Source organism: Hoplias malabaricus, chromosome 15 (assembly GCF_029633855.1).
Source record: "Hoplias malabaricus isolate fHopMal1 chromosome 15, fHopMal1.hap1, whole genome shotgun sequence".
NCBI classification, from domain to species: Eukaryota; Metazoa; Chordata; class Actinopteri; order Characiformes; family Erythrinidae; genus Hoplias; species Hoplias malabaricus.
The window spans coordinates 32,828,759-32,845,653 of record NC_089814.1 but is presented as its reverse complement, the minus strand read 5'-3'; the positions used below and the strand labels follow the sequence as shown (position 1 = coordinate 32,845,653).

The following is a 16,895-nucleotide window of genomic DNA, read 5'->3' as shown; positions in this document are numbered from 1 at the left end:
ACTCAGTTTAATTTTGCAAGATTTTTTTATTCTAAGGTTAATTAAACTTATCTTATTTTACTTTATTGGAAAATAATATTGCTTATTTCTAGACATAAATGCTAATAACTAGCAAAAAAAAATAAAGAAAACAAAACAGAATAATCATCAGCTAAAATTAATCAAAGGTGATTGCCACTGATTTCTTCACAATACGGTGGCTGAGATAGGCACAAAGTCAGTAAGTGGTTTAAAATAGTACATGCAGTTCTCTAGAGCAAAATATTTTACATCGAAACACTGAATAATTTTGGTTGCGTCTTAATAAGTGAATGTAATTCAAACTTCATAGAGCTAGCATAAAAAAAAAAAAACACTTACAAAGTAAACATTTTAGCAACATAAAAATCTCATTTGTTGTCCACAATGGTCAAGACTTTTAAGGCATAAAAGGCTAGTAGCCACAATTAGCATACGTTAGCATACACAAAGTCTCATTCTGAGCTTGTTCATTTATGAACACAAGTCAGTTTCGCGCAAGTTCCACAGTTCTCAGTCAGTTCTATTACCCAGCACCAGAATGCTAGCTACGCCCCATGGGGAAGGTTTAGATCAGTACAGAGGAAGGACTTTCCATGCTATTGTACACAGAAAAAAGAAGAACACAATACATGGGGATGTCATGTTCCTGACATGTTGTCCAGAAGGACCTTCGGAAAGGTCAGAGAACAGATTGAATGATGGCTTGGTTCAGAATGGCTAGCTTCTAGCAGTAGCTAAGTTCAGCAGCTGGAAATTCACAATCACAAAAAAAAAGGCACTTGCTATAGATATGTCTGATCTGAACCTCTGATCTGAACCCACCTGCAAAAGCCAGGAAACTCAACACAGACAAAACAGAGCCTTAAAAAGATGCTAAGAACAGCCTGCACCTACCTCTATGGAAGTAAGCAAAGGCGTCTGAGGCTAACAGTGTGGACATCATGCTTTTTAATCACTTGAGGTCACATACAAGCTCAGCGGATGAGTATTTTAAGTCCTTAGCCACAAATAAAGCAATGGCGACGCAAATTAAAATATCCACATCTTGCAGCACGGCTAGCTTGGCTCTAAGTGAGACTTACATACTTAGCAACTACATGCTATCTTTTCACTGTTGTCTAAGAAAGAAGAGAAGAGAGGGAGTACAGCAGGTTCTAGGACATGGAGGGCATTCTTGGACACGATACAAACACCAGGGGCGAAAATCTGCCCCTTCACATTTCTCTAGAACTTTCTTTAGCCTAGCTAGCCATAGAGGAAGGGATTTCTTTGAGGGATCTGACACACACACGTACAAAAAGCAAATCCCAGCCGGGCCAAGCATCCAAGCAACCACAAAGCTTTTCAACATCTGCCATTTCTGTAGCGGTTGCAGTTGATGCGAGAGTTCTGTTCACAGTATGATCTCAGCTTCTGCTGTTGCTGATGGGGAACACAGATTTCCACCATCTGCTTCTTCAATGATTCATCAGGCCAAAAAGTGCTTGCTCACAGCTCAGTGTGCACCACTTTGCCTGAGACTCAGGGCAAAACTGTATACAGAGTTGCAAAAAGACAGCTAACAGAAACACTTCGTATAAATACTGAGAATGGGAGCACAATCTGATTTAAAGGAACACTAGGTTGTACCTTAAAATTAATTAGTCTCAGCACTGCAGAAACTACACTATGTTTTTTTTTTTTTTTTTTAGGAATCACTCCCCTTCAATTTGAAGACAGTGAAGTGAATTCCACTCTGTAACTCTAGGGGGAGCCCAAGAGCAAACAGTGCCCCGTGTTTGCGACAGTAACACGAAAACACTTCCTCATTAAGGCATCATTACCATCCGTTAATACCACGGTCTTATTTTTATTTACAAAAAATATAACGTTACTAATTCATTATTTGCTAAAATATCTACGCAAATAATGGCTAGAGAAATGTCCTTTTCAGTATTAACCTTTTGAAAATTAGTCAAAATAACGTTAAGTGAAAGAAATGTTCTCGTTAGAGTTAAAGCTAAAGTAGGACACCAATAATAAACATTGCTTAGGAGAAATATTTTACTTTATGCCTTTGTTGGAATAAGAACCTGTGATTATGTAATTCGCATTATGCCCTTTTCTATGTTATGAGTAAAGACGCCTGGAATGAGGAAGAGTTTTCATGTCACTGTCGCATAGTGTTTCTATGGTAATTACCCATTCACTTATGATCGTGATATTGTCGCATAAAGTGTCAAAAATATGAGACTATGTCTCATATATGAGAATTGCAGTCTCCTATATATGTGACTATATAACGAGTAGGTGTGAGACAGGGTTGACAAATAGCAGTTGTGAGATTACATAGCCAGGCAGTAAGACGCACACTGTCACTGTAAATACTAGCAGTTTTAGCAGGCAGCTAGCTGAAGACATTAGCAGTAGATAGCAGATAAGTTAGCAAGTCGCTAACTACCTAGCTAGGTTGGGTTTCTTACACCGGAAAAAGCAAGTCAAACAGAGGGACACTGCCTCAGGAAATTACCTCAGACAGGCAGGACATTTCCAGTGAAAACACCCATGTAATTAAATTGTCAGCAGATATTTCTGAAGAGATAAGATATAAGCCAATTATGGATAAAAGAAAAGTTGGTCATCTACAGAGAGAACTATCTACTACTGAAGCCCTGTTCAGACAGGATTAATTTCACATGGGGAGCTGGGAAACTGTCAGTAATATTTATGCTGGATTCACACTGGATAAGTAATCTTAGTGAAAATAACCAATGGGAGTGGCAACTCTATTCAGGCATTGCTGTCGCAGAGTGGATCAGACACAGCAGTGCTACTGGAATTAAGCCTGACACTACTGTTCTGGAAACAGCCCTCCCACCAAAAATATAAAGCCCTCAATGACAGTATGTTCTAGTCCTTTAAAATGATAATGGTTGTGAAGATGGTAAAACTTTACTAATCCTTCACACAGTTTCTATAATTGTAAAAATTACTTTACCATACATCTACAGGTAAAACTAATCCTGTCTAAACAGGGCTTAATGTATGTTGGCTGTATGTTGAAGGTGGAAAAAAAAAAAAAAATTCAAACTACACTGATTTTACCACCTTTCAGAGAAGTTGACCTCAGGATCTGCTCTTTCCCGTTTGTTGTCAAAACACAAACCGTTAGCGCTCGGCTCTGCTACCTGGCTTGTAAATTTATCTCTGTGAGAGCACAATAAGCACAAAATAGCCAAAAGCATATCAGTCGTTTGGAAAGGCGAGTCTCTGCATGTGCGGGTGCGATGGTATTTTTATCTTCAGCATGCTTACTGTGTAATAATAGGGGGCTGATATTTCACCATGCTAGTCTTACAACAAAAATAAGGGCCTCTATGAAACAGGATCAGCAAAAGTTACTGAGCACTCAGCAGCCTAAGAGCCTCTTTTCTGGCTGCCGTTCCATCCTTAAAAGCCCTAAGTTACTGATGGACGCTCTTTCAGGGGTGAATGGGTTTGGAGGGAAAGAGTCGAGGAGTGTTGGCATAATCTTGCCGTGCGTTAGTGGGCCGTACAAAAACACAGGCCTTGCCGGCGGATGCCTTAAACGGTCTTCAGCTCCCAGAATGTCACGGCTCATTAATCCCCAAGAACTGAGGAATGATGATGAGCAACTGCCAAAACGTCTCGGTCCCAGAGACAGATTGCAGCCCGTCCCAGGTTAGAACAGGCTTCCGTCCGGGAGCTAAGATACCATCTCCAAACAGAGTGCAGTTTGGCTGTGCACCTCAACCCACATTCAGGCAGCTGAGCAACCGGCGAGAGGAATTCACAGTTGTATTTTAAATGTAAACAAGACCACCTAAACCTTTTTTTTTTTAACCCGAGTTGCCATCTATCATGTCTTCTGCCCTCTTCTGCTATTGGCTGCTTGAGTCATTCAGAGTGATAGAAAAACAAAATAGAGCAGTCGGACCCAGAGACAGTGTGGAAGAGTCGACTTATTAAACACTCAGCTTGTTAACTCAGTTAATTAGCCATTTACAGTTGGTTTAATAGTGAAGGCTCAGCCACTTTCTGTGATATGAAGCTGAATTCAGCATCTTTACATTTGAAACTTTCAGTTCCACCTTAATTGCTTGTAATTGCTTTGCCATTTAAGGTGGAACTGGAAATCCCAAGCTATCGGCAAACTATTAGCAATGTACTATTTTACTTGTTATGAGGTAAAGGGACATAATAAATTGAAACTACATTAAACTAAGATAATACAATGGTGAATTCAAATTTTAAAGTAGAAAAGACTCATGCCGCCATTTTGCTGCTGATTCACAAGGAATTCATAGCCCCTCATTTGAAGAGTTACTCTAAATCTCGGTTTCAAGAGATACATAACCCTTCCCTCTGCCTTACTGCTCTTTCCCAATAAGAAATTTGACACTCCTACCCCACGGTAAAAATGGAGGGGTAGGGCCAAGTGGAAGGACTAAGGGGTGAAATGGGATTCACCCCAAGTATGGGTTTGCTGCAATTCTGCTATAGAGACTTTCAGAATTTAAATTGCTCATAGCAATGGTGAATGGAGTAGATTATGTTACATGAAAACACTGGAGTGACACGGTGGTGCAGCGGGTAGGTGTCGCAGTCACACAGCTCCAGGGATTCCCGCTCTGGGTGACTGTCTGTGAGGAGTGTGGCGTGTTCTCTCTGTGTCCGCGTGGGTTTCCTCCGGGTGATTGTCTGTGAGGAGTGTGGCGTGTTCTCTCTGTGTCCGCGTGGGTTTCCTCCGGGTGATTGTCTGTGAGGAGTGTGGCGTGCTCTCTCTGTGTCCGCGTGGGTTTCCTCCGGGTGACTGTCTGTGAGGAGTGTGGTGTGTTCTCTCTGTGTCTGTGTGGGTTTCCTCCAGGTGACCGTCTGTGAGGAGTGTGGTGTGTTCTATCTGTGTCTGCTTGGGTTTCCTCCGGGTGCTCCGGTTTCCTCCCACAGTCCAAAAACACACGTTGGTAGGTTGATTGGTGACTCAAAAGTGTCTGTAGGTGTGTGTGTGTTGCCCCGTGAAGGACTGGCGCCCCCTCCAGGGTGTATTTCCACCTTGCGCCCAATGATTCTAGGTAGGCTCTGGACCCACCACGACCCTGAACTGGATAAGGGTTACAGATAATGGATGGATGGATGGAAAACACTGAATACATTTTTTTATTAATATGTTGCCAGACGCCTAACAATCATTTTGAGAAAAGTTGTCCTTAAATCCATTCCTGGTGGAGGGGAACATGGTCCACTGGAAGTTGTGGAGAGGAAATAAAACATTGTATTTGTGTCGTACACATGAGGATGTCTGGTTCTTATCAACACCACCTGTCAAGGTTTCTCGACAATCAATCATTTACCCTGAAATAGTAATCTCAGTCACAGAGTTCGTTGGAAATAACAATGTGACAAAGGGGATTTTTATAGACTACTCTGTTTAGACACCATGAGTGAAAAGGACACTAACACTAATAGAATGATCGAACACAAGGAATTCATTCAGACCGATTCCAGCGTGGCTCCAACTGTTCAAGGGCCTGGAGTAGAGGCTGATACAGGCTGTATAATCCCCAGATAGAGAGAAAGAGAGAGGGAGAGGGAGATAACAGGCTTGCCTCACTGGAAACAAACAAGGGGGCTTGGTGTGTATCGGCCCAAAAGAAACACGGGGTCTACACACAGGCTACGGTCAGCTGATTGGCCTTTAAAACAGAGAGAAAAAGAAAGAGAGCGGGGGAGTGCTTTCTGAATGATAAATGTTTCATTTAGGGCCAGTGAAGGCTGCTGCTGAATCACTGAGCAAAGAAATGTTTCAGAGTGAACTGATCTCCAGTCAAAATAATCAAAACCTAGGCGTGAGAAGTTGACTAGCAATGTCTTGTAGTGTCTAATCCAGTCTCCAAAAATTCATAATGGCACTCAATATGAAGTTCATTAACAATAAAATAGGTAAGCAATTATGGAATATGAAAGATCCCTGTCTACGGACAGCCTGGATGAAATCTCAGTACAATCCAAAATATAAGTCTCTGTCCACCTAAGAATGGAACATCAACAAATGCACACCAATGTCCATATTTGACACCAATGTCCACACCCCATAAAAGTAACAGCACAACACACAACTGACCCTTATTCACTCTGTTTACATGTCATTCCTCTGTGTATAAATGCATAAAATGTATACTTAAAAAAAGAAAGCTGTCACTGGACACAACGCTGGTTTTGACATCTAAACCCCAACCCCGTCCCGTCATCAATAAAGTCTCATCTTACCTGTGGTTCTTTTTGGGAGGCGGTGGAGGAGGTTTGGGGTCAGCGCTGGTCGTGGTCCCTAATGAAGCGAGCTCCGTGGAGGTGGAGATCGGAGCTGGGTTCGAGTTGGCTTTGGCCAGCATGCTGCCACTCTGACTGCCCTTTTGGGCTCGGACGCCTGCCTGCTTCTGACTGCTGCTATTGTTGGCTTCGGTGCCTGGCATTGAGTTGCCCTCGCTCTTAACTGCAGGGTTCCATTCTCTTGCCTCTGAACCATAGACAGCAGGGCCATTGATGGAACTGATGGATCCACTGCAAGGTCCTCCCTCTTGGACAGCCCCTTGCTCAGGCTCTAATTCCTCTTCAACTTCTTCGAGACGACCTTCTAGGCTTCTGGAGTTGCTGTGGAGCTTCTGCCGATGAGAATAAGCATCCACCTGAGGTGGTTTGGAAGGCAATTCTTTGGGAACCAGAGTCAGGTGGAAACTAAGCTCAGGAAGGGGAATCGGGGACAAGCTGGAGGTTCCTAGTTTTGGAGATCGAGACGTTCTCTTCGGGGGAATGGGTGGGCTAGATTGGGATTTGGTAAGGATGGAAGGTGCGGAAGTCACAGTTCTCATTCCTGTGGCAGTAGGGGAAGATGGCCAGCTAAAGGAAGGACTAGAAGGATTGTCCGGGGTCGTAGGACTGAAGTGAAGCCACTGAGTGCTCACAGCAGAGTCTGGGCTGCTCAGATAGAAAGTCTGATTGTTCTCTTCCGTATGAGCTGCCATGACGGTTATAGTTGCCCTCTGATTCTCCACATTGTTGCTAACCTCTGTCTCCACTGTTTGAGGCTTTCTCACCTGTGTGCGTCGCTTCCGTTTGGTGCTTTCAGCGTAGATTGGCTCACCATCCTCTTGCTCATTTGTACGTCCTGAAGAGGGACTTTCAGGACCGCAAATCTGGAAAACATCCGGTCCGTTCAGAGAGTCTGTACTGCTAAGGTAAGAACATGAGTCCGACAAGCTGATGTTCCGGGAATCTGGGGTTGCCGCAGGCGAGGACGAGGTGCTGGATATCTCCTTGCTTGTGCAGTTCATGCTATTTCCTAGCACACTGGTTATAGCTGCAACCCTGAGAGGTGCTTGTCCATCCTGTATGGGAAACCCTGAGTTTGCTACATCACAGGTTCCCGAAAGTTTTCTCTGTGCTTGGTTGTGAAGGATCAAATCCTGGGGACCTGTGTAAGTGCTCTTGGAGGTTTTGGCCACCTGTGGCCTGTAGGGGTCACCATTCCCGTTCTCCTTTAGGCTGTGAGGGCTGCGGCCATCCTCCTGCGTTATGAAGACGCTACTGGTCATCACTGAATCTTTGGGAAAGCTGGGTGGGGAGAGCGCACTCGGAGAGAACCTGCTAGGATAATCCAGCTTGCTGGAGATGCCGTTCTGCAGCACTGCCTCCCTCAGTGCTTTGCTGCAGCCATTGTTGTCTATGTACAGAGGAGCCAGATCCAGAATCTTCAGGTTGACAAGGCTTTTCTGGATCTCCTGAAAGACATTATTGACATTATTAGGTATATGTACCAGATCTGTAGAGAGCACAACACAGAGGGTCATAAATACCTAGGATATCCTTAGGTGGACTCTTCTGATCCAAGTATTAGGGTACAAGATTCCTTTTGTTAATCAGACAACCTAAATCAGAATGTCAAGCCTGGGGAACGTGGAGGTTCATACTGGACAATCCTCACACTGGGCATAACATATCTATTTGACGAAACAGCAGTCTGAGAAAATACATTTTGCTTATTGAGACCTTTAAAAAAGCATTTCACCACACTGCACTCCACTTGATAATAAGCAGCCCATCTGTGCGAACCACTTCAATTACTTCCTCCAGTTCAACAGATGTCCCCATGATGTGATGAATGTTACCCATATGATCTCTGTTTGTAACGAGTCTCTGAGCTGATTAAGATGCACCTCGCTCATTAAATCTCGCCCGGTGATGCTGTATCACACTGCAGGCCAGAGAGGCAAGGAGTAAATCTGACAAATCCTGAGGTGTGCTCACAAAATCAAAGCAACCAAACACCACACTCCACTGATTAGTTCCCTCTGGTTTCCTCTGATAAGGTGAGCTTGTTAGACATAACAGGTGCTACTAGGATGTGAACTGCATTAATTAAAAAAAAACCCAAAAAACATGAATTCCACAAAACTGCATTTTTAAACAACTTTTGATTAAACAAAACTCAATGAAAACAGTCGGGTCTGAAACACTCCATACTACAGCAACTAACAGAGACAGAATGGTTTGCAGTGGTGCTGAAAGGAACCACTAAAATCTCTTTCACACAAAAAAGTTATTACATGAAATAGTTACAAATGTGTTGCTTTGTTACTGTGTTTTTTTGTGTACTGAGTTTTAAAATGTTCTGGTTGTCAAACATTTTTCAAATCAATTATTGACATTGTTTATATCTTGACTAACTCCCCTTTAAATTTAGCCACATGTAAAACTGAACATACAGCTTAGGGCTGGGCAATTAAGTGGTTAATTGAAAAGCTAATCGAAATCGACAATCTTGTTAACATCGATTATATAAATCTTTTATTTTTCTGTTATTCTGTTATGTTCCCAATGTGTGTTAATGTACCGTCCCTTTAAAACCACACTACCACGCTGTAGTCAAGTGATTCTGCCACATGGAAGCAACTATAAGGAGAACCTAAACACTGAGGTCAACCGAGCGACTCAAGCAGCTAGCACCAAAGAAAAGCACAGCGTCTGTGGTATGGATGTGTTTTGCTTTGACTTTTATTAAGACGACGCTGAACAAAAAGAAGTCAAATGTAAACACTGAACAAATAAATAAATAAATAAATAAACTGTTTCAGCCAAAGCACAACCACACACCAAATATAAACAAGCTCCCAGTGACATTAGAAAAAATATCCCAGCTTTAACACTGGAGCATATTTACAGCACAAGAACTACGATGGTCAAAAATACAAAACCAAATAATCGTTTATTAATCGTAATCGTGCTAACATGTACAATTTATCGTGATAGAGATTTGCGCCCATATCGCCCAGCACTAGTACAGTTATTATACATTTAGAAGTGACATAGCTGAAAGAAAAACTGTGTAAGATAAAATATAAATATAAAATATTCACAAAAATTCATGTCAGTAAAATCAAAACGTATACGTTCTGAGTCACATAATAATAACAACAGATTACTGCAATGTTTTAAAGTGAGCAGCAGCAGCCCATTATTTTTATACCTTATTTTTTCACCTTTCTGAATTTTTATAAACCTTTATTTTACAGATAAAAGAACTAGTAGCAAAATAAAAAAACATTATTCTATGCATTTTTACCTGATCTGGGTTCATGTTGTTTTCTGTGGTGGTGTCGTTCATTTCTGGGTTCATCATGGTGGGCCGGACAGCGATGGTGGGTTTGCTGTATGGGGAGGACAAGGCACCCCCATCATCTTCGTCACCGATGCTGATCCGTCCGTGAGCGCTGCGAGGGTGGAAGCAGTTTTTACAGGAACCGGGTTTCCACACGTGCTCTGCAAACTCGCTGCACACAGACATCTTAATGAGAACCAGAGCGTAGCTGAGATCTCCCTGTGGGTCACTGCAGGGTGTCGCCAGAGCAGAAAACTTGTTTTTTGGGCATCATGCTCAAGAACGAAGGTGGATGACCTCAAGAGAAGCCTACAAGGAAATAACAGGAACAAAGTTAGGGATAAAGGACTATGCTATGAATTGTAGTCCAAGGACAATTTTACACATTTATCTCTGAGTATTTTGTTAAACAGCTCATTTTTCCTCAATCATAAAGTGCTATAGCATGGAAGGGCACATTCTAGCATTAGCTTCCTTTAAAACATGCATCTACTATAAACAAGCCATCACTGGTGACTCAACACACTTGGAGGAGAACACTAACTTTTAATTGTTCCATGAGCTCAACAAGCTTAGAGAAGAACACTAACCACTAATGCTGTTGTGTTTGTTAAAGACACTACATTAGGGAGGTCCATCCAACACACCCTGAGGAAGAGGGCAATCTCCTAGACTTCCAGTTCCAGCCAACTTATCCACCCCTTGATTACCGGTAGTGGATCACTTTGTATCAGTACACATCACCATGGAAACAGCCATAACTTCCTTCAGGCCCCAGATAAGCTCAGGATTTTAGATCACCAAGAACACTTCTGAAGCTAATGCAAAAAGTCAGTGTTTTCAATTGTTCTCTTTGCTTACCCCTTCCCAACTCCCCCAATACCCACACACATGCTGAATGGGATATTGAGTTATGTAAGAGACTTTAGCTTAACCGATCAGATGAAAAGGACTTCTCACTGACCAGGAGAAGGCAAAAGCCATCTGCTATGCTGAACTCTACAATCCTCTTTCATACTTTACATGTAGTAAACACCTAATACACTCAATTGACCTTGCTGCTCTGCCCACAATGGATACTGTTGCTAACTGTAAATGCTAGCAAAACTCTATTTAAGCAAATGAGACGTGCTGAACATTGATAATAACTCAATTATTAAGGGTTGCTACATAATATTTCCAGTTTAAAAAAGTTTCTGGATCATAACGTTGTATCTAACTGAAATTAAGCCGGACAACAACAAACAACAAAACAATGTAGCTAAGAAGCTAATCTTAGCTCGCTAGCACAACCTAAAATGCTGTGTCTGATTGAGAAGTCCCTTGTATCTATCCATTTATGTGCTTTTCTGTCTGTATGTACTCATGTCTATCTGAAGAATGGATAAACAGACAGTGTTAGTAAGTGAAAGTGTTATGTCTAATTGTGGGTATGTTTTGCGGGGAATCTCAGATAAATGTGTTCAGGTTCTGTGATAGAGTGGAATGTGAGCAGTGTTTGGGTTAATGTTTTACTGACAGAGTGAACACTTCTCCAGTAGCTGAACACATTAATAGATTGCTTTTGTTTTTTAAAGCTCCATTTACTTGTTGTTTAGCTGATGTTTAGCTTTCCTAAGTGTGGTCAAACTTTAGACACACTACACACCTCTTTAGAGTGCGTTATTAATTTCAGATGGCTGTCATTTTGTTGGTGTGTGGACGGTAAAGCAGACTGGATAGGATACAGCATTCAGATAGAAACAAACTGAGACAGAAGGATAGACAAGGAGAGAGAAAATGATATAAACATAGAGACAGACAGAAAGGCAAGCAGGCAGACAGAGACAGACAAATTAATAAGTTGTACTACTTTCAGTATACTATAATTTAGTCCACTGAGTGTATTATTTATTTATTATTTTTGGACAGGCAGTAAGACAACGAGAACAGATAGGACAGACAGACAGGTAGACAGACAATAATTACAAGGACTCACGGTGAAGCACTGAATAGCAACCCTTACATTTTTGCTTAACTTGAGTGTGTATGTGAGTAAGTCATTTCCACGAGGTGCTTCGCATCCCAAAACAATTTCGGGCCAAGACACGTCAGTTAAAAACCCTTTAATGAGTAAAGGTTCCTTTAAGGGAACAAAACTGGTTCTTCTAAGGCTTCACACCATGGAACCCTATTTAGGATGTTTTGTATTTGTCCAGTTAATGATAGGGGAAACAGACTTAGATAGAGGCAGATTTAAATCTCAACCTGTTTCACTTTAAATCTAACCCTGGCTTTCTTTCTTTCCCAGGATTCCCAAATTAGAGGAGCTGGACCCTGACCCTGAGGAGCACCACGGCCCGTGGTGTGGAATTCAGAACACTTTCTCACGTTCTAGCTAAGGGGCAAAGGAACCTTCTCTGGAATGAGTGGTATGCAGTTGGGGTGGGGGGTGGTAACGCCATGGTGATCTTCACACCACAATGGTGTCGTACCATGTCCTTCACACATACACACCATGTACACACAGAGGTGTGTGTGGTAACTAGTTATATCACTAAAGTATGTGTACTCCAGTGAAACACTGATGGATTATACATTCCGGAGTATTTACACTGTAGTGTATAGTGTGTAGTGTAGTTACAATGTCAACGTTGAGTATACTAAAAATCCACAGTACACACATTTAGATTTTGAGTACGGTAACAATGGACACTATTGTCCCACAGTCCGATGGGAAACGGAAAGAGATGAGCGTCTTACAACTGGGAAGCTTTGTCTCAGTCCTAAAAAGTGCCCTACACCCTACATAGTGCACTTCACAGATATGCACTATTTTAGTGCAGAATAGTGTTAGTTTATGATCTATACTATCCACTACGCAGTGTGGAGGGAGATATTTGAGATTTGTCCTTTGAAAAAAAAATTCAGACAGTACTGCAGCTGCAGCTTTGTAAGATGTGTTGTCATAGCAACTGTACATTACTTCCTGTTAGTAAGAAACTGTGTAGTATGTTTATATTATTATATTATTATTTATAGATATTTAATATCTATAATATTAGTGTGTAGTACACAATTGGGATGCAGCCTAGTTGTTTGAATATTGCTGTAATGATTTGTTGGCAATCAGCCATGAGAGAATTAGCAAAGGAATTAGCAAAGGGATGTAGCTCCATCACTTGAACACATGCTTCACAGCCCAATGTTGGAGAAGTTTACAGCCGTCTAGTTGACACTTGGCACTGAGCATGGTCCCCCTAGGAGTGTCTCATTTCATTTCATGCGTCCATATAGAGATTATACAAATATATACAGTGTCCGCAATGGGTAGCAGATCCACTAAGAAACGGTGTCAACAAATGTTTGGGCGTTCGGTGAAGGGTATACTCAAACCAGAAGAATAAACAGTAAAGCTTGGCTTGATCCTAGGTCAGTAAAACCTGTCTTCACTTCCAGCTGCGGCAGTAACAGTAGGAATTGAAACTGGGCGCAGCTCTTTACCTTTGTCCCCAGGCCAGTGTTTTTAGTTTCGTCACAGGAACCTGATTCACGCTCTGAGGCAACACCACCCCACCCCACCCAACGCACTTGGCCCACGGAGCAAATAAATCACTACATAAACCACCTGAGATCTGGACAGCAGTCACCAACAAACCCAGACTTGACCACATTCTTTAAAACTACTTCACTTCATCCACAAGCCATGTGAACTGCATCCATTTTCAACGAAGACCTACACCAACGTCCAACATTACAACAGCAGTTTAGACAGCTTCAATAAAACTGAGTCATCCTGAGGTACCGCAGATGGTGATACTGTTTTGAAACCCAACCTGACATCAGCTCCTACCTGTGAAGGAAAATCAGCCCTAGGACAATTTCATTTTCTGTCCAATGACAGTTCACCGTCTGTGTGTGGGCTACATTTGTGTGATCAACAGCAAGACTCAAGTAGATCTTTGCAAATGGTTCTAGACTGAGATTCTGAGTTTGAGATTTTTGGCTTGGAGAAATATTCAATATATTCAAATCCTAGACGTCTAAAAGATGTCGAATATCGGTTCTATACTTTTAGGCACCAACAGCTTTATTCTGGTGTCTTTTTAATTGTTCTTATTTGGAGATATGTATACAGATTCGATGCTCCTGCAAATTGAACTAAACAAACGGTTCTTGGCTGGACCTACAGTTCTGTTCTCTTTAAAACTGAGGTAGTTAAATGATTTGCGGTGTAGCTGGTAGAAAATAAATGTGAACGTAAACATGAAACATACTTAAACTGTCTTGGCACAGTAATACAGTGACGTTTGGACTCTGCATTTAACGATGACAGTGAACACACACTAGTGACTAGGGGCAGCACACACACACACTTAGAGCGGCGGGCAGCTAACTTGGCACCCGAGGAGCCTTTGGATGTAAGGTGCCTTGTTCAAGAGCACTTTAGCCATGAGTGCCTAGGGAGTCCCAAACTCCCATATGTAATCTTTAGACCACGGCCGTCTCTTAAAATACCTGCAGGTGTCGTTGACCGAAATGTTTCTTCCACTGACAGGTTCTTTACATACAGAAACATTATTCATCCTGCTCCAAAGCATCCTTTGACATTTGGAGTGAACGTCCTGAAACCAGGTAGCCTGACCATTAGAGGAAGGTCAAAGAGAGTCCAATAAAGCATAAGAATTTGGGCTATGCCGCTAAATCTTGTGTTGCAGCTTTGGGTCATGGGTTCAAGTTTACTGCGCCATTATTTTGAAAGAAATGTTCATTCTTCTAAAGCCCAGGAATGTGAGAGCACATTAGACATACTGTCCCTGGCGTAAGCAAGCGTTGTATCTCTGAAAAACTACTGTGTAAATGTTCTAATCAACAAAGAGGTATAAAAGAACTAATTAACAACGAAGCATTAGCCATTTCAATATTTTCCCCAAAGCCAATGACTTAAGGAAAGAGGTCCCCACAAGAACAAATAGCCCCTCTGTGTTTGCTCAGTTGGACATAATTTTTGGCTGGAGGTTCACGATTACATTTACTTAGCTTTTAACCAAAGGTTAAACCGGAATGTTAATGTCTTAATGTCAGACGGCTAAGAAAGTGTCAGTATCTCCAAAGTTCATCATAAAAACGAACACAAACAAACACAGTTAAAGTACCAAAATAAATTTAACGCATCATTAACTTTCCATGGCAACAGCCGAATCTTGAGTTGTGCCAAAAATGACACAGTCAACTTGTGGTTCTTTTAAAGCACTTTATCCAAATATTTACCACTCAGTCAGACCCTAAGTGAGCAAGTGTCCTCGGGGTGTGCGCCCAGAACGACCGAATCCATCCAAAGAAAAAGTAATGTCCCGACAAGTCTTAAAACCCACTACGTATTTGCTCAGGGCCAGGATCTCACTCCTGCTGTTAGACTCTCTGGCTGCGGGTTTGACAAGTCAATAGCCGAGACAAAAAAAGGGTGAGGCTTCTGTTACACCAACACTCAGCAGCTGACAACACTTGCCAACAATGAGGGGCTTTTCACCTCCTGAGTGGGCTTAAAGAAAATACCTCCGGCTTGTTTCAACATCTGCTCACTGGTTTGCATTCTATGCATTTTCCCTTTATATTTATTCACAGGTCTTCCCTTCACCAAAATGTGTTAATACCATGTCAGACACTGGCCAAACCCAGCTTTGATATCTTATTATGAACTTCCCGTTTTCCTTAGGTACAATTAATGTTAATTTAATGTTTATTTATAATATTAAAAGGGTGTTCCTCCAAACAAATATTTTAAAGAGTCCCTTCACCTGCCCCACACCTGTCTGATACATGTTTAAGTTATGCAAATCTTTTAAACAAATAATAGACATTGATTTTGGTCACATTCGCCACAAAAGGTCTATAAAGTAAACATACATTTATTTATTTATAAAAGCTCCTACATACGTCCAAAAGCTTGCTACGTTATTTTTTTTTTAACACCCGTTTGCGGGGAAAGTCCCGCCCCCGCTGCGCTATGATTGGCTAAACTGGCAGATTCCTCGCCGTTATGAGCGACTAGTCAATCCTGATGCAGGTAAATGAAGGCCAGCAGCCAATCATAGCACAGAAGAGGCGGGACTTTGCGTAAAATAGGTGTGAAACGAAAAAACACCACGTGTTTTAATTTGCACTTCTTTTTCCAGCCAACACGCAAAACACCCGTGTTTATCCACGTCGAGCTTTGTGTTATGAGATAAAATGAGACTATACTGTATTAATTATGTATATTTCTGCATATATGCAGATGTTTACAGCTTACCTGGACCCTTCACATTCAGCATACAAAAGCCAGGGGCGTCAAACAGTCACAGAATCATACAATCCCAATCCAGATTAGATCACAGCAGGCGTCCTTTCTGGAATAAAACACGTGTACATCCACAAATCCACATCAGACAGGTCACAGTGAGACGGTACGTGCGCTGCTGTGGAGCCGATAGCACCAGACTGAATGAGAGAGAGAGGGAGAGACAGAGCTGCAAAAACTCCTGCAGAGGGGCGGGGCCATGTTTAACAACGCCCACCTCCTAATACAGTGGCTGGAGCCTGATTAACCACGCCCACAAATTGCCTGAAGGTGTTTTGTGTGGTAAACACTCAGCAAACATCAGCATGCCTCATGTACTTTATGAAGCCTGCTGGGCTAATCCCAGCCTTACCATTAGCGTTAGCATCACTTAGCATCAGTTGTGGTTAACTGCACTAGCTCCATGTTTACATTTTTTATTATTATCATTCGAATTTGATTTCTTATTTTCTACAGTTCTTTTTTCTACAGTCATTTTTTGTCTGTCTGTCCATTCATCCATTCATTCATTCATTCATCCATCCATCTATCTAAGTGTAACTGCTACATAGCTCCAGGGCCTTGGGGTCCTGGGGTCCTCTCAGAGTCCAAAACCACATGTTATTGGTGTAACGGTCCACAGGAGAATTGTAACTGTACTGTAAACAGCACTGGAATCTAACACTCTTGCAATTATTCATTCATTCATTATCTGTAATCCTTATCCAGTTTCAGGACACAGGGAGAACACACCAGACTCCTCACAGACAGTCACCCGGAGGAAACCCACGCAGACACAGGGAGAACACACCAGACTCCTCACAGACAGTCACCCGGAGGAATTCCATGCAGACACAGGGAGAACACACCACACTCCTCACAGACAGTCACCCGGAGGAAACCCACGCAGACACAGGGAGAACA

General features: G+C 42.1%; 1 protein-coding gene across 1 annotated transcript in view; it reads right to left on the bottom strand.

Moving 5' to 3' along the window:
• Nucleotides 1-16,117, bottom strand: part of LOC136668356 (inactive tyrosine-protein kinase PRAG1) — a 34,256-nt gene extending 18,139 nt beyond the window's left edge. The window contains exons 1-3 of the mRNA XM_066645835.1: nucleotides 15,945-16,117; nucleotides 9,638-9,982; nucleotides 6,289-7,796 (exon numbers count right to left, since the gene is read on the bottom strand). Of these exons, the coding sequence (XP_066501932.1) occupies nucleotides 6,289-7,796; nucleotides 9,638-9,859 (1,730 nt within the window). The 5' untranslated portion in view covers nucleotides 9,860-9,982; nucleotides 15,945-16,117. The remainder of the gene's footprint in view (nucleotides 1-6,288; nucleotides 7,797-9,637; nucleotides 9,983-15,944) is intronic.
• Nucleotides 16,118-16,895: the final 778 nt, after the last annotated feature.